The sequence below is a fragment of the Lotus japonicus genome, chromosome 4 (assembly GCF_012489685.1).
Source record: "Lotus japonicus ecotype B-129 chromosome 4, LjGifu_v1.2".
In the NCBI taxonomy this organism is placed as follows: domain Eukaryota; kingdom Viridiplantae; phylum Streptophyta; class Magnoliopsida; order Fabales; family Fabaceae; genus Lotus; species Lotus japonicus.
This window is the reverse complement of record NC_080044.1, coordinates 20,914,679-20,932,586: the sequence shown is the minus strand read 5'-3', so window position 1 is coordinate 20,932,586 and position 17,908 is coordinate 20,914,679. Positions and strand designations below refer to the sequence as shown.

General features: G+C 41.3%; 1 protein-coding gene across 1 annotated transcript; it reads right to left on the bottom strand.

Moving 5' to 3' along the window:
- Positions 1 to 16,233: 16,233 nt before the first annotated feature.
- On the bottom strand, positions 16,234 to 17,131 carry LOC130712465 (probable WRKY transcription factor 27). The gene is made up of 2 exons (XM_057562297.1): positions 17,040 to 17,131; positions 16,234 to 16,942 (listed from the first exon to the last, which is right to left on the bottom strand). Exons 1-2 carry the CDS (start codon positions 17,129 to 17,131, stop codon positions 16,234 to 16,236), a joined length of 801 nt encoding a protein of 266 aa, XP_057418280.1.
- Positions 17,132 to 17,908: the final 777 nt, after the last annotated feature.

Below are 17,908 nucleotides of genomic sequence, written 5' to 3'. Positions count from 1 at the left end.
TCTGTGCTTAAAAACCAAATTGCTAAGTTAGAAGAAGTTATTGCCTGCGATGCCTCTGATAGTAAGCATGAATCTAAGTATGAAAAGTATTTTCAAAGATTCCTGGCTAAAAGCGTAGATAGAAGCCTGATGGCTTCATTGATCTATGGCGTAAGCAGAAATGGAATGCGTGGCATTGGGTATTCTAAACCAATTAGAAATGAGCCCTCTGTACCTAAAGCTAAATCCTTGTATGAATGCTTCGTTCCCTCTGGTACCATATTGCCTGACCCTGTACCTGCTGAAGTTGCTAAACCTCCTCTTAAAAAGGGATCTTTCTCCATGTCTAAATATCATGCAAACATTCCTTTACATTATCATGTTGAGAAACCCAAGGTGACCAGAACCTCTGGGGTAACTAACAAGAGAGGACCCAGAAAATGGGTACCTAAGGATAAGGTTATCTATGTTGCAGATATCCTTGATAGCTCCACTGAAACACCAGTCATGGTATCTGGACAGTGGATGCTCGCGTCACATGACGGGAGAAAGGCGTATGTTCCAAGAGCTAAAACTTGAGCCTGGAGATGAAGTTGGCTTTGGTGGCAACGAAAAGGGTAAAATTGTTGGTACTGGTACTATTTGTGTAGATAGTAGTCCATGCATTGATAATGTGTTATTGGTAGACGGCTTAACTCATAACTTATTGTCTATAAGTCAATTAGCTGACAAGGGTTATGATGTTATCTTTAATCAAAAGTCCTGCCGGGCTGTAAGTCAGATCGATGGCTCTGTTCAGTTTAATAGCAAGAGGAAGAACAACATTTATAAGATCAGATTATCTGAGTTGGAGGCTCAGAATGTGAAGTGCCTTCTGTCTGTTAATGAAGAGCAGTGGGTATGGCATAGACGGTTAGGGCATGCCAGTATGAGAAAGATTTCTGAGCTGAGCAAGCTAAACCTTGTCAGGGGCTTACCCAATCTGAAGTTCGCTTCAGACGCTCTTTGTGAAGCATGTCAGAAAGGCAAATTCACAAAAGTCCCTTTCAAGGCAAAGAATGTTGTCTCAACCTCAAGGCCGTTGGAACTTCTGCATATCGACCTTTTTGGACCAGTGAAAACTGAGTCTATAGGTGGCAAGAGATATGGGATGGTCATCGTTGACGACTATAGCCGCTGGACATGGGTAAAGTTTCTAACCCGCAAGGATGAGTCTCATGCTGTGTTCTCTACCTTTATAGCCCAAGTGCAAAACGAGAAGGCTTGTAGGATTGTACGTGTCAGAAGTGACCATGGTGGAGAGTTTGAGAATGACAAGTTTGAGAGTCTGTTTGATTCCTATGGAATTGCACATGATTTCTCTTGTCCCAGAACTCCTCAACAGAATGGTGTTGTTGAGAGGAAGAATAGAACTCTTCAGGAGATGGCTAGAACCATGCTCCAAGAAACTGGCATGGCTAAGCACTTTTGGGCAGAGGCAGTAAATACAGCATGTTACATTCTGTAACACCCCGATTTCCAGGTGTCACTTTAGTAACCAAAAATAAACTTTACGTGGAAAACAGGTAATTTTTTTTTCGTTTCCTTTTAGAATAAAGAACTTTTTAAACTAAAGACTCAACCCCCAAAATGCGATAAACATAAACAAACATACAATACTATCACAGTCCTGCTGTAACTAAAAGCATCGTCACGAGTATCCTCCAGTGACGGCAAGGTTTACAAGTTTTCAGAAAGCATAATTAGTTCGAAATATTATACAAGTGACAGAAGGGAATAGTCAGCCCCAGATGGCCTCCTCTAGACCTCTACAACCGACTACTCCATGAGATTCCCAACTACGGAGAACCACACGAAAGTAACGCGTCGGGAACCTACCCTGTCCCAAAAGCAAAACGAATCAGAGCTCTACACAAAATATGACGCCTGCCTAAACCTACCCTCCCAGTACCGAGTCCACAGCGAACTGAAGTCGGCAAGTTGAAGCTCAGCTCCATGCGTCGTAAAGCTCCTTTCGTCAGACGTCCACGCTCGTCAGTCCGGTCCTCCATGACCCTTCCCCGGTACGTCGCCCGATGACCCACAAGATAGATCACCCAAGCGGTGGGGGCATGACGGTCCACCAACTCATACCTGATTCCCCCCCCCCCCCCCGAGGGAGAGACCATCGAAATCCAATCCACCGTCGACATCTGGCAGCAGGCCGACCGCCCAGACACAACCATGAAACCAAAGCCAAGGCGCTAGGGTCAACTCACGGAAATAAGTAGATATACACTCAACATGTGATATGGGGTATAGATATATATTTGTTGATATATATATATAAACAATCCTAGCATGTTATTGGCTCTAACAATGCTTCAATAAATCAAACAGCACACGATTCCAGTCAGAATGAATGTATGCGTGAAATGCACAATATGATCCGGATTTGTGACGCGTTCCCGTTCGCCACAAGTGAAGCATTCCCGTTCTTCACTATGGATGAACCATTCCCGTTATTCATCCTGGATGAACCATTCCCGTTATTCATCCTTGGTGAACCATTCCCGTTATTCACCATATGATGAACCATTCCCGTTATTCATCATAAATGCAAGGTGAACCATTCCCGTTATTCACCATGATATGCACAGGTGAACCATTCCCGTTATTCACCCGATTGATGCAATATGGTTAGCCAAACAACGAATCGTCCTTACCACGAAAGTGTTTAGCTCACAACCCAATCTCAACAAACCCATGAGTTAGTGTCGGTCAATACAAGACAACTCGGAGTTAGTGTCGGTCAATACAACACAACTCCCACAACAAAAATACACAAGGGTCTAGTGTCGGTCAATACAACACAGCCCAAACAACAAGAGCACTAAGTGTCGGTCAATACAACACGGCTCGAACAACACTCCCAAGAGTACTAGAGTACTCGGTGACTTTCAATCATCACCATAGTTCACCTTAGTGGCTTTCCCAATTCCAAAACTCTCCAAACCCACAACAAAGTCGACTTTTCCCCATCTTTCGCAATTATTTTCCCCTTTAGTTCTCCTATGATTATTCGTTTAGTAAAAACGTTTCGAATTGAATTAGTCAGGTTATGAGTTTATTTCTCAAAGTCTAAGTCTCCCAAAGTCTCTAGTTTTCGAAATTCTATTCATTCTAGGTTTTCCGAAAACCAACCACCCAAAAGAAGTTTCCCGGGGAAAGTCTAAGAATACGAACAAATACCAATGAATGGCTAAGTTTCAAACCCCACGTTTGGACTTGCCCAGGGTTGTTCATCCAACCCAAAATGTCAAAGATCACCAGATCAATGAATCTCCACTCCGAAGTTGCGTCAAAACGCACAATCCAACAAAAGCACAACATCACAAGTTATGGAAATGCATCATAACATCAACTCATCATCATAAACAACATCAGATAAAGCATAAGTCGAGTTTGTCGATGCCTATCATGCAATCATAACTATTAGTAAGTTGCCCTAACCTCGAGCTGCTCCAGTCTCGCAAGCAAAGGCTCCTTCACTCAATTGCTTTGAAGTTCCTAAAGTTCCTTCAACTGAACCTCGGAGAAAACAAAGCAGAATCCACACAAAATCGATTAGTTCGATCGCAATACAATACATAAACGATAGACAAAGCATTAAAGCTTCAGAATACGACATCCGGGTACGAAAAGACAAGTTTTCGAAAACGAAAAACTCCCCCCCCTAAAGGAATAGCCCACGGCCCTTAAGGAGGCTCTTTTTCTTCGATCAAATCAATTCACAAGGTAGTTTTAGGGTAAAACTAAGGCAAAGAAACTGTCGGAACAATTTTCGGACAATCGGGTCGAAATACGGCTATCCAGGGGCATTTTGGTCCAAAATAAAGGCTCAAAACCTCAAAGTTATCAGTTCGGAAAACAAATTTGACAGCATTGATCATAACGACATCCGTGACAACAAATCCTAAAGGCACGAAGTCAGATTATGACTTTTTGACAATAAAGTTTCGAAATGTGAGACAAAAAGGGTTTTGAAACAGTTTTTCAGATCCTGGACAGCTCGATCGCAATCGGCGATTACTGACAGAGGTTTTAGACTCTTAGGAACGTAAGGAACATAACCCAACCAAGAAATCAGAGAAATCGGACAGTTTTACAAAAAGCTCAAAACTGTGAGCACAGAAACGACTTCAGAAACGCAACAGAAACAATAATCAGAGGTAGGAATCATGCTAGTTACCTCAATACCTAGAAGTAGGGACGAACTGCGCGAAGATCGGTCGAGTTTCGGCGAAAATCTCCTCCCCTCTTTCTCTCCTCAATTCTCGGCCACTAATGGAAGAAAATGGAAGATATTTTGATTTTCGAGCTATTTATAGGCAGGTGAAATCGCGGGAAAATGAAAATTTCGCGATTCCGATTTTTGCAGCACGCTCACCGAGGAATTCTAAGAGAGATTCTGGCGTCAGAATTCCAGAACTCAAAACAAATATCTAAGATTTGGGAAAAACGATATCTAAAATCCCAAAGGCGGTGTAAGTTAGTCTGTCCCGAAAAACTACTTTTTGCTGTGATGCTCAAACGACAAAACTTTGTACTGCAAAAAGATTGGAAATGTCGAAACAAATATGGCAACGCGGACGGAAACTTCGTTAGAAGTCCCGAATAGAAAAAGTCTTCATCCATCGCTCGAAACTAGGGTTTCGAAGCAAAGAAATTAGCATCGGCGGACTTCCGAAAAGTGAATACTATCATGCGTACAGTCCAGAGTTCCGAAATGAAACGCTGGTCGAAGGAAAATAAAGGGAATCTTTAAATTTTCCAAGGATTCGAAATCTCACCTAAAACATTGCTCTAAAGCGAAATTAGCCTATTCTGGACACGCTCGCCATAAGGCAGGTGTGCAGACGACTCGTACTAATTCCTACAGCGACTACGCCACATTCCTCAAACAATTCCTGAACTTTCTTCTTCATTAATCTTTCTCAAATATCAAACTTCTGTCACGCTTACACTGATTCTACGCGTGAGTCGGAACTTAACTGGTTCTGAAAATCCAGGTCTTACACATTCAGAACAGAATCTCTGTGAGACCAATTCTGAATAAGACTCCCTATGAATTGTGGAAGAACATAAAACCCAACATCTCTTACTTTCATCATTTTGGCTGTGTTTGTTATGTTCTTAATACTAAGGATAGATTGCATAAATTTGATGCTAAATCTTCTAAATGTCTATTACTTAGTTATTCTGAGAGATCTAAGGGTTTTAGATTTTATAATACTGATGCTAAGACTATTGAAGAATCTATTCATGTTAGATTTGACGATAAGCTTGACTCTGACCAGTCAAAGCTAGTTGAGAAGTTTGCAGATTTAAGCATTAATGTTTCTGACAAAGGCAAAGCTCCAGAGGAAGCTGAGCCAGAGGAAGATGATCCAGAAGAAGAAGCTGGTCCCTCTGACTCACAAACTCTGAAGAAGAGCAGAATCACTGCAGCTCATCCTAAGGAATTGATTCTGGGCAACAAAGACGAACCAGTCAGAACTAGATCAGCCTTCAGACCCTCTGAAGAGACCTTGCTTAGCCTGAAAGGATTGGTGTCCTCAATTGAACCCAAGTCCATAGATGAAGCTCTTCAGGACAAGGATTGGATTCTGGCCATGGAAGAAGAATTGAATCAATTCTCCAAGAACGATGTTTGGAGCTTAGTGAAGAAGCCTGAAATTGTCCATGTAATTGGAACAAAATGGGTGTTCAGAAACAAGTTGAATGAGAAAGGAGATGTAGTCAGAAACAAGGCAAGGCTAGTTGCTCAAGGCTACAGCCAGCAGGAAGGAATAGACTACACAGAAACATTTGCTCCAGTAGCAAGACTAGAAGCAATCAGACTGTTGATCTCTTTCTCAGTGAATCACAACATAATTCTACATCAGATGGATGTTAAGAGTGCCTTCCTAAATGGATATATATCAGAGGAAGTCTACGTTCATCAACCCCCAGGTTTTGAGGATGAAAAGAAACTAGACCATGTGTTCAAGTTGAAGAAATCACTCTATGGTCTGAAGCAAGCTCCCAGAGCATGGTATGAGAGACTCAGCTCATTCCTTCTGGAGAATAAGTTTGTAAGGGGTAAAGTAGATACAACTCTCTTTTGCAAAACTTACAAAGATGATATCTTAATTGTGCAAATTTATGTTGATGATATTATATTTGGTTCTGCTAATCAATCCCTATGCAAAGAATTTTCTGAGATGATGCAGGCTGAATTTGAGATGAGTATGATGGGAGAACTCAAGTACTTTCTGGGTATACAAGTTGATCAAACACCAGAAGGAACATATATCCATCAGAGCAAGTACACTAAAGAACTTCTGAAGAAGTTCAATATGCTGGAATCTACAGTGGCCAAGACTCCAATGCATCCCACATGCATTCTGGAGAAAGAAGATGAAAGTGGTAAAGTATGTCAGAAGCTCTATCGTGGTATGATATGATCACTTCTATACTTAACTGCATCTAGGCCAGATATATTGTTTAGTGTTCATTTATGTGCTCGTTTCCAATCAGATCCAAGGGAAACCCACTTAACTGCTGTTAAGAGGATCCTAAGGTATCTGAGAGGTACCACTAACCTTGGCTTGATGTATAAGAAAACATCAGAGTATAAGCTTTCAGGTTATTGTGATGCTGATTAAGCTGGAGATAGAACAGAGAGAAAAAGCACTTCTGGAAATTGTCAATTTCTGGGAAGCAACCTAGTCTCTTGGGCAAGCAAAAGGCAATCAACCATTGCACTATCAACTGTAGAGGCAGAATACATCTCAGCAGCAATATGCAGCACCCAGATGCTCTGGATGAAACATCAGCTGGAGGATTATCAGATCCTTGAGAGCAATATCCCAATCTACTGTGATAACACTGCTGCAATCTCATTGAGTAAGAATCCTATCTTACACTCAAGGGCAAAACACATTGAGGTAAAGTATCACTTTATTGGAGATTATGTACAGAATGGCGTACTTCTTCTGAAGTTTGTTGATACTGACCATCAATGGGCAGATATCTTTACAAAGCCCTTAGCAGAGGATAGATTTAATTTTATTCTGAAAAATCTGAACATGGACTTTTGTCCAGAGTGAAGATGGATCAGAACCTCTGACTATGATACTTCTTGATCAGAAGATGTCTAGTCCAGAAGGTAACTCAATCAGAGTGTGTGTACCCATTGGTACTGACTCTGAAGCTGAGACAGCAACACGTGTGTCAGTATTTCTGATGCATAGTTCCTTGTGCCCGTGTGACAGTCTGTCATGTTGCGTGTAGATGTGCTTCTCTCCTGTGTGTGATATGTGTATTTACTGTTACTATCTATCTTTAATTTTCAACTGTTGATTTTAAATTGCTTTTTGAATCAACAACGGTTATTTGTCAAAACCCACTATACACACACGATCTCCTACACTCTCGGTTTTTACTCTCTCTCTTCTGTATTTTCAAAAACCGCTTACCCACGATTTCTCTCTCGCTCTCTATTCAACCTTCAACCTCATCTTCAACCCTAAACCTTCAACCGCTTCAACAATGGTGAGACAAACCAGAACCGACGCCGCTGAAGCAACCAGTTTCCCTCACATGGTAGTGGGTCAAGCTACAGGCCAATTGGGTCCTGAAGCTCCTGCTCAAGGTCAAGCTCAAGAGCAGATAATTCCGATTGCAGAACGGGGCTGTGCCGTTCACTGCGTGTATGCTCCTGAAGAACTTCAAGTACTGGCAGAATGGAGATTCGACCTCGACAACCTTGCTGCAAATGGGTATGATCTTCGTCCAGAAGTCCGTGTTCAAGGCTGGGAGAATTACTTCAACAGGCTTCGAGGACCGGTGTATGACAAATTGGTTAAGGAGTTCTGGAAGCACGCTGACTGCGATGACACTCAGGTGGTCTCCCACATTGCTGGAAGGAGAATCATCATTACTGAGAAGTCTTTCGTGAATCTGCTGGGTGCAGAAACTGCTCATGGGTATCGATTCCAATTCACTGAATCGAAGCTGAAACCCAAAACGAAGGATGAGACCAACAAGGCCCTGTACACCAATTACAAACCGGGCAAGACTAATTACAAAGTGATGGATCTTCATCCCAAGCTCAGAATCTGGCACAAGATTCTGCTGAACTGTATCAATCAGAGGCCAAAGGGCAGTTCCCCAGATTACATCAACTTCTGCCAGAAGGCAATGCTAGTCTTCATCCAAGACAAGAGGAAACTCTGCCTTCCCTTCTTCCTGTTCTCTTACCTGAAAGAATGTATCAGGAAATCAAGGACTACTGCCTCCATCAAGTCCGCCATCAAGTATATCCCCTTTGGGAGATTGTTGTCTGATCTCTTCATTGAGAGCGGCCTTATACAAGATTTGGTCAATGCTGGATGCACAGAGGATCTGACCACCATCGTCAGTGATGTCTTCACTGCAAATTCCTTGAAGAAGATGGGTCTAGTCAAGAAGAAAATTGCTCCTGCTCATGAAGACACATCTTCTGAAATCAGAAAAAGAAGAGTCCCTCTGAACGACTTTCCTTTGTGGACCCAGGCAGACAACCCTGAAGCAATCAGGTGCTTCGTTGATGATCTGAAGAATCAAGGCTATGAGATTGATGTTGATGAATTCTTCAGACTGCTGCCACCTGCCCCAGAGTTTGACTCTCCTCCCAAGAGGAAGGTTCAGAGGAAGATGGTTTTAGAAGAATCCTCTGAGGAATTAGATGTTCCTCTGAAGAAGAAGAAGAAGGCTGACCAGTCCAAGAGAAAACATGATGAAACCAGCAAGCCAGATGATGGTGATGATGGTGATAATGAGGATGGTCCTTCTCCTCCAAAGAAGAAGAAGAAGCAGGTCAGAATAGTGGTGAAGCCTACTCGGGTGGAACCAGCTGCTGAAGTGATCAGAAGGATTGAAACTCCTGTCAGAGTGACTAGATCATCAGCGCAATCAAGTAAGTCTGCTGTTGCTTATGATGATGATTTGAATTTATTTGATGCACTCCCTATCTCTGCCTTTCTCAAACAATCTTCAAACCCACTCACTCCCATTCCTGAGTCCCAACCAGCTGCACAAACCACCTCTCCACCACATTCCCCAAGATCTTCATTTTTCCAACCTTCTCCCAATGAAGCACCTCTCTGGAATATGCTCCAGAACCAACCATCTAGGCCAGATGAACCAACCTCACCCATCACAATCCAACAAGAACCTATCATTCTTGAACCCTCTGGTCCTGACCTTACCATTCCTATCCAACCACAACCACAACCCAGAACGTCTGATCACTCTGTCCCCAGAGCATCAGCACGTAAGGCAGCCAGAACCACTGATACAGACTCCTCCACAGCCTTTACACCTGTATCATTCCCAACCAATGTTGCTGACTCTTCTCCCTCCAATAACTCTGAATCCATTAGAAAATTCATGGAGGTCAGAAAAGAAAAGGTGTCTACCCTAGAAGAATATTACCTCACATGTCCAAGCCCTAGGAGATATCCTGGCCCTAGACCTGAACGTCTAGTTGACCCAGATGAACCTATCTTGGCCAATCCTTTACATGAGGCAGACCCTTTGGCTCAACAGGCTTAAGCTGACCCTGTCCAACAAGAGCCCGTTCAACCAGACCCGGAACAATCTGTGTCTAACCACTCTTCGGTTAGATCACCCAATCCTCTGGTTGACACTTCAGAACCGCACCTTGGAGCCTCTGAACCTCATGTCCCGACCTTTAACATTGGCTCTCCCCAAGGTACCTCTGAAGCTCACAGTAGTAACCACCCAGCCTCTCCAGAAACCAACCTCTCTATAGTTCCCTACACTCACCTCAGCCCCACCTCTCTCTCTGAGTGCATCAATATTTTCAATCATGAAGCTTCATTGATGCTACGCAATGTGCAAGGTCGAACTGACCTGAGTGAGAACGCTGATTCTGTGGCTGAAGAGTGGAACAGTCTGAGCACTTGGCTAGTGGCTCAAGTTCCAGTTATGATGCAGCATCTGACTGCGGAAAGAAATCAGAGGATCGCGGCTGCCAAGCAAAGATTTGCAAGAAGGGTGGCTCTTCATGAACAACAACAGAGACATAAGCTTCTTGAAGCCATTGAAGAGGCCAGACTAAAGAAAGAGCAAGCAGAAGAGGCTGCACGTCAAGCAGCAGCTCAGGCTGAACAAGCCAGGTTAGAGGCAGAACGACTTGAAGCTGAGGCTGAAGCCCTTAGATGCCAAGCACTTGCACCAGTAGTGTTTACTCCTGCTGCTTCTGCTTCCATTCCAGCTCCTCAAGCTGCTCAGAATGTTCCTTCCAGTTCTACTCAGTCAAGCTCGTCCAGACTCGACATCATGGAACAGCGTCTTGACACTCATGAGTCTATGCTAATTGAAATGAAGCACATGATGATGGAACTTCTGCGTCGAACTGATAAACCCTAGTTTAGGATCTCTTCGCTTTTCCTTTTCTTAACTTTGTTTTATTTGGTTAGCTTCTGTTCTTTTTCTTTAGTTTTTCTGCTTTGTTTGTTTGTGATTATCTATGCATATATATATACTTGTCACATTATGTTTGCAAAATCTTTTTTCATTTATATCATCTGCGTTTACATCATACATTTTTTTTTCTTTTTCCTAAATCCTAGAATGGAGGATCCCTCCTCATTCTTCTGCACTCCTGGCGCTGCTCTGACCTCTCCTTCTCCAAACGCTCTAGTGCATACTGGATGTTGTTGAGACTGACGTTTAGCTCATCCCTTTCTAGAATTTCTTCTGAAGTCTTGAGCTTCTTTTCTATGACTTCCCTTTCTTCCAGCAGCTTCAGTTCAAGCTGGCTGAGCTCTTGCACTTCCTCCACGAAGGCAAGGAATTCTTCTAAGTCTCTCTTTAACTTTGGACGCAGGTCCTCCTCTAGCAGTGTCCTTGTCAGCTCTGCTATGGTTTTTGTACCCTCTGGATGCCTTATGTTTAGGAACAAATCCTCCTCAAAGGCCTTCCTTCTGAGCTCTTCTAGTGCTACCATGTATGATGCCATTTTTTTTATGGTATTGATTGAGTGTGAAGCTTACCCGTTTCTAACTTGCTTTATATAAGCTTCATTCGCTGTTTGGAAGTTATTGCTCCTGCGGTTTCTCGAGGTTAAGTCCTTGGTAACTGAAGTTCTCTTTACTCCCGTGGCCGGTGGTAAACGTTCTTCTCTTGCATTAACTCCTTTCTTTAATTCGCCTAACTCTCATTCATGCATCGTTTATTTTCTCCGTTTTCTTAAACTTAGACCTTCTCTAAGGGGGAGTACCTTGTACTTCAAGCTAAGTTTTTCACACCCCATGCTTTTTGCTTATGACAAAAAGGGGGGGTACACCCAGTTTTTGATGTTTAAGATGTGTTAGTGTGATTTTTTTATTTTGGAGAATTTAAGAGTTCCACCTTTATGACCATAGATGTGTCGTGGGGCAAATACAAGGAATACATTTCACTTCTTCTGAAGTGATTTTATTTGACTCTGATATATAGTTGACTCTGATACCACTCATCGTTGACTCTGAATACTTATGCGCTCTGATTATTCTAATTCATCTATGTCATGCGCCTTCACTCTGAACTCTTATATTTTTAGCTCAGAATCTAGACATTTCTAACGTTTTCATTAAGTCTTAGATTCAGGGGGAGCTATACTCAGAATCAAGCTGTGACTTGGATTCAGATTGAGCAAGATAAACTATTCACATCAGGATAAGTCTGATTCTATATCCCTAAACTCTGAGTGAATTCAGTTTATTGTTTAAGAATTGTTCATCAAAAATCTTGGTTTTGTCATCATCAAAAAGGGGGAGATTGTAAGATCAAGTTTTGATCGAGTAGTACAACTCTTATGTTTTGATGATTACAAGTTAACTTTTGAGTATGAACAATTATGGTACTCTAACGTGTTTTTCTGAGTGTGCTGTTTACAGGCTCTGACCTCAACTCATTCTCACACAAATCAGAAGCACTGTGCATAAAGAGTGACCCAAGCAACGCTTTCGCAACATCTATGTTCAGCATGAACAGTAGAAATGCTTCAGAAGATCTGAAGTTATACAAGCTCTGATAAGGACTCAGCCACTAGAAGTTCTGAAGATCCAGAAGTTCTGACAACCAAGCAACACTGAAGGTTCAGATGTTCTGATGGTGTGGAAGACTCTGAAGATCCAGAAGCTGAATAGTGGAAACTCTGATGTCCAGAAGCAAGAAACTCTGAAGACCATGTACTTCCCTCTGAGTTCAGAATCAGAAGATACAACGGTCAGAGGATCTGTGCTTTCCCTCTGACTCTGATCAACCGGCTTCACAAGTTCCAACATGAAGCATTCCCCTGATCAGAAGTCTCCTAGGTTTAAAGGTCAAGTCGCTATCCCAGTACAAAAGCAACTGTACTATCCTGACGACCTACCTAACAGTCTCAGACACAGCAGAAGCTGGAATTTCCAGAACTGCCCTCCAACGGTAGCATTTCCATGCAGCGTTCAAACCCTAATCCTTGGAGTATAAATAGAGACTGAAGTTTGAAAGATGCGGTTGGAAGAATTTACACAAGCACAAGCTATATTCAAAAACCTCCAAGCATTCTTTCATCTGAAATTCATTGTGTTTACTATTAGCTTTTCAGAAGCAAATCTCTTGTAAACATTCTTTGTAAACAGTTTGTTTAGTTCCTTTAGGAGATCAAGGTTGATCGGATCCTAGAGAAGACTAAGAGAGTGAATCTTAGTGAGAGCTAAGTCAGTGTAATTGTTAGTCACTTGTAGGTTTCAAGTGCAGTTGTAACACATTACCTGATTAGTGGATTGCCTTCATTCTAAGAAGGAAGAAATCACCTTAACGGGTGGACTGGATTAGCTTGAGGGATTTATCAAGTGAACCAGGATAAAAATACTTGTGTGCTTTTCTATCTCTTATCTTTAGCACTTAAGTTCTCGAAAGATTTGCTAAAATCTTTAAGGTGGAAGTTTTAACTTGAAAACGTTATTCAAACCCCCCCTTTCTACTGTTTTTCATACCTTCACCAGCAACTGAATACTGGAAAACATGTCCTCTATGGACTCGTTGGGCTCCATGATGAAGGACTCATACTTCTGGATCAAGGACAACGCCTTTGATTCTTTCACTTTCTTGTTTCCTTCATGGGACATCTTCAGGGATTCAAAGATGCCCTTGGCAAACTCACGATCTGTAATCTTCTGGTACTCTTCATAAGAAATGGCACTCAGAAGAATAGCTCTAGCTTTGTGATGTTGTGAGTAAAGCTTCTTTTGTTCAGCAGTCATCTCTGATCTGGAGATTTTCTTGCCTTCTTCATCAACTTGACGCTCATAGCCATCCACAATAATATCCCAGAGATCTGCATCGAATCCCAGAAAGAAACTTTCTATTATGTATTTCCAATACTCGAATCTTTGACCATCGAACATGGGAGGCTTTGCATTGTAACCATCTTTTTGCGTTTCACTGGTGGTAGCCATTTGTTTTTCACACCGGCCCGGATCACTGAACACTGTTAGGTGTGGTAATCAGAACTTGCGCTTTGATACCAATTGAAGGTATGAAAAACGGTTGAAAGGGGGGGTTTGAATAACGTTTTCAGAATAAAACTTCCACCTTAAAGATTTTAACAAATCTTTCGAGAACAAAGTGCTAAAGATAAGAGATAGAAAAGCACACAAGGATTTTATCCTGGTTCCCTTGATGAATCACTTAAGCTAATCCAGTCCACCTGTTAAGGTGATTTCTTCCTTCTTAGAATGAAGGCAATCCACTAATCAGGTACTTGTTACAACTGCACTTGAAACCTACAAGTGACTAACAATACACTGACTTAGCTCACACTAAGATTCACTCTCTTAGTCTTCTTTAGGATCCGATCAACCTTGATCTCCTAAAGGTAACTAAACAACAGTTTTAAGAAAGAATGTTTACAAAGAAATTGTTTCTGAAAAGCTAATAGTAAACACAATGAATTCTAGATGAAAGAATGCTTAGAAGGTTTGAATATAGCTTGCGCGTGTGTGATTCTTCCAACCGCATCTTTCAATCTTCAGCCTCTATTTATACTCCAAGGAATAGGGTTTGAACGCTGCATGAGAATGCTACCGTTGGAGGGCAGTTCTGGAAATTCACGCTTCTGTTGTGGCTGAGAATGTTAGGTAGGTCGTCAGGATAGTACATTTGCTTTTGTACTTTGGAAAGTGACTTGACCTTTAACCTAGTAGACTTCTGATCATAGGAATGCTTCAGGTTGGAACTTGTGAAGCTCGTTGATCAGAGTCAGAGGGAAACATGGATCCTCTGACCATTGTATCCTCTGATTCTGAACTCAGAGTGAAGTACTTGGTCTTCAGAGCCATCTTGCTTTTGGACTTCAGAGTCTCCACTTTTCAGCTTCTGGATCTTCAGAGTCTTCTACACCATCAGAACATCTGAACCTTCAGAGTGTCTGGGTTGTCAGAACGTCTGGATCTTCAGAACTTCAAGTGACTGAGTCCATATCAGAGCTTGTTTGACTTCAGATCTTCTGAAGCTTTTCTACTGTTCTGAGTGAACATAGAGATTGCGAAAGCGTTGCTAGGGTCACTCTTTAAGCACACTGCTTCTGATTTGTGTGAGATAATATTGAGGTCAGAGCCTGTAAATAGCACACTCAGAAAAACACGTTAGAGTACCATAATTGTTCATACTAAAATGTTAACTTGTAATCATCAAAACATAGAGTTGTACTACTCGATCAAAACTTTATCTTACATCATATACTTCATGGCATCAAATCTTTTAAAGAACCAAAAACAGAATCATTAACCTAATAACATGTTTGAGAAGGCTCTAATCATCATCCAAGGATTTCACATGTTAGAGAGGCAACGTAGCATCATCACAAGCACACCTTACACGCATATAACTCAAATCATGCATCAACAAGCCTAGACTCTACCCGGACCGAAGATGCCCTCACCTTGGCTAGAGATTGAGAAGAAGAGTAGATGATTGATGAAGATGGATCACGGCCTCCTCTCCTTGCCTTGATTTCTCACAAGCCTCTTCTTCTTCCTTGCCTTGCTCTCTCTCTCTCTCTCTCTCCCTCTCTCTCTCTCTCACGACTCTCTCTCTCTCTTTCTCTCTCACGAAACCCTTGTTTTCTCTGATGAAAATTTTTACGTGAATGAAGAGGGTTTGTGTGCCTTTCTATTTCAACTCTCTTGACTATAAAAGAAAAGAAAATTCTCCCCTTTTTCTCCTTATATAGCCGCGGCCACCAGTACTAGGTTTAGGGTTTTGCAAAACTTTCTCTCAATCACAATAAATCCTAATAACATCTCTTAATATTTGAAAAATAAAATTAAAGCTTCATCTTTTGAAATAAAAAAAATGAATAATCATTTAATTTTAAAACAAATAAATTCCTTTTATTGTGCAAAACTCCATCTTTCCTTTTAAAAGCCCAATCTTCCTCCTAAATAGGTGCAACAATCAAAACAAGATCTCCACCATATCTTTTCTCTTTGAAATTTCGGCGACCACTCTCCCATGGCACCAAAATCTCGTCCATCACCATGTTGACTTCAAAATATTTGTTTTTTGAAAGAATCATATTAAAATGTTGAAAATGAATTTGTGTGGCTTAAATATAATTAAAAATATTCCAGATTAAAACAAAAGACATGCTTCTACAAAATAAAATAAAAAATATTTAGGGGTTTGTGCTATAATTTGCTTGTCCAACAAGTGTTTGATGGCCCACTCAAGAGCTTGTAGCGAAATGCTCAAAGGAAAATCTTGATTTTGTACTCTAGAAATGAAGAGCGAGGATGAAACATTGTTAGTGATCACAACTTGATCACATCCATTGCTAAAAAAAGAGATTAAAAACACAATTAAAGAAAACACAATTTATTTATGTATTCATAATACATAAATAAATAATTGAAAATACACTTATAGGAAGAACTTGGATAACTCTATAATCCTAGACATCTTGGGCATAATATATGGAATTTGATGGACACTCTGCCAAAATAACAACACTATATAATTTAAGAAATAAACTATTGAAATTAAGAAGATGAATATATTTGACTTCTCTAATGTGAATGACACACTTTAGAAAGAAAAGTAAGTCATCGTAACCAATGGCTTTGATGAATTACTTTACCCTCTAAGGTGACTCTCTCCCTAAAAGCAGAAAAATCCAAAACTTCCAATGGTTTAGATCAACCACCGCGTGCAATTAGGATCTAACTCGCCCATGTGAGTGACTCCACCATCAAAAGATTGATATCCCATTTCGAAGATGTTTGACATGGCAGCAAAGTTAGGTATTAGTATGTCATCATCCTCATCGGAGAGTGATTTAGGTCCTATTTCCAGGTCAGGGCCTTCGGGTTCTCCATGGTTAACCATTTTGTCATCGTCCTCCAGCAGATATGATATGGGTACTAGAGTGTCATCACCATCGTCGGAGACTGATTTAGCTTCTATTTTCGAGTTAGGGCCTTCGGCTTCTCCATGGTTAACCATTTTGTCACCATTCTCCAGCAGATCTGATATAGGTATTAGAATGTCATCATCATCATCGGAGACTGATTTAGGTTCTATTTCCATGTCAGGGCCTTCAAGTTCGCTATGGTTAACTGTTTTGTCACCATTCTCTAGCAGATCTGACACCAGCATGGGAGGAATACCCGATAAACTAACGCTCCCAGGGTTGGTGGGTGCCTTGGTTTGCGAGGTGTTAGGTAAATGGGTCGTTAATGGCTTGACCCTTGAGGTTTTGCAAAGCATGTTCCGAAGAAGCGGTTTCTCATGATCATGATCTCCGATGTATGTCACAATAAACATGCTCGGGTCCGTTCTGCTTCGTTCTACTTGCTTTTTCGCGTCACATTTTTTCATGTTGTTGCATTTGTAATAACTCCTGAAACAAATGACAACTTTCTCAAGTATTACTACTTAGCTGCATCTTCATATTTAAATGTGTTAAAGTTTCAATAACGTATGTGTTCCTTGGATACGGAGAACCTTTGATGGGTTTTTGTCCATATTTTCTCCATTCCCACATGTCAGCTGTTATTTTGTCAGTGGTCACATGCCGAACTGTTTTCATCTGTTCGGTTAACCTAGATAAAGTAAATGTACAATGTATCTTCTCATTAATGCCATGGGACATTAAGGTTGTAAAAAACTTCAGTTTTTTTTTTGTAATGAGATTGATTAATGATCGATTTTCAAATGTAAAATATTAATATTTTCCTTGGTTTGGGTTCTTGGATTTTGGTCTTTGACGAAGCCACATAATTGGTTTGGGGTACTTCGTGTTGGATGTTTGGCTGAGCAATAGGACTTGTTTGGGGAACATGAGTGGGTAGAGCCACCGGATGATGGAGGCCTTGCTGCATCTGTTGTTGTCCATAGATTCCTGTAAGGTTAGATAAGGTAGAGTTAGGATTGAGAATGACATTACCGTTAGTGTTAAAGATTGTGGTGGTCGTAGTAGTGGTGGTGGGGTTAATGAAATTCATTAGCGCTTGGCGTAGCTCTTGGATCCCATTGGTTCTAGGTTGCACAATATCATAAAAAGAGGATGAGTCATTTTCTTGTCTAATTGGAAAAAGGGTTGTGGTTTCTTGAGGGGATATGGTATTTGTGACTGTGTTGGGTGAAATTTATCTATTGGTGTTTGAAGCAACAGATGTGACATCTTTGCCGCTGCGAACAATGGCAAAGAGATCCCAGTCCTCACTAGACATCTGAGAGAATAATTTGGATTTCTGGGTATGTCCAGAAATTCTCACTTAACCACAGTGTGTGTGTGTGTGTTGAAGAACGGTGTTGTGTTTTGGGAGGAATTAGGGTGTGTGTGTATGTGTGAGAGAGAGAGAGA

Excerpts from the sequence above, each read along its gene's own strand:
- LOC130712465 (XM_057562297.1), bottom strand. The coding sequence starts at position 17,131 with ATGAAAACAGTTCGGCATGTGACCACTGACAAAATAACAGCTGACATG. Across the intron at positions 16,943-17,039 it reads AAACCCATCAAAGGTTCTCC|GAGTTATTACAAATGCAACA; the intron begins GTATCCAAGGAA and ends CATTTGTTTCAG.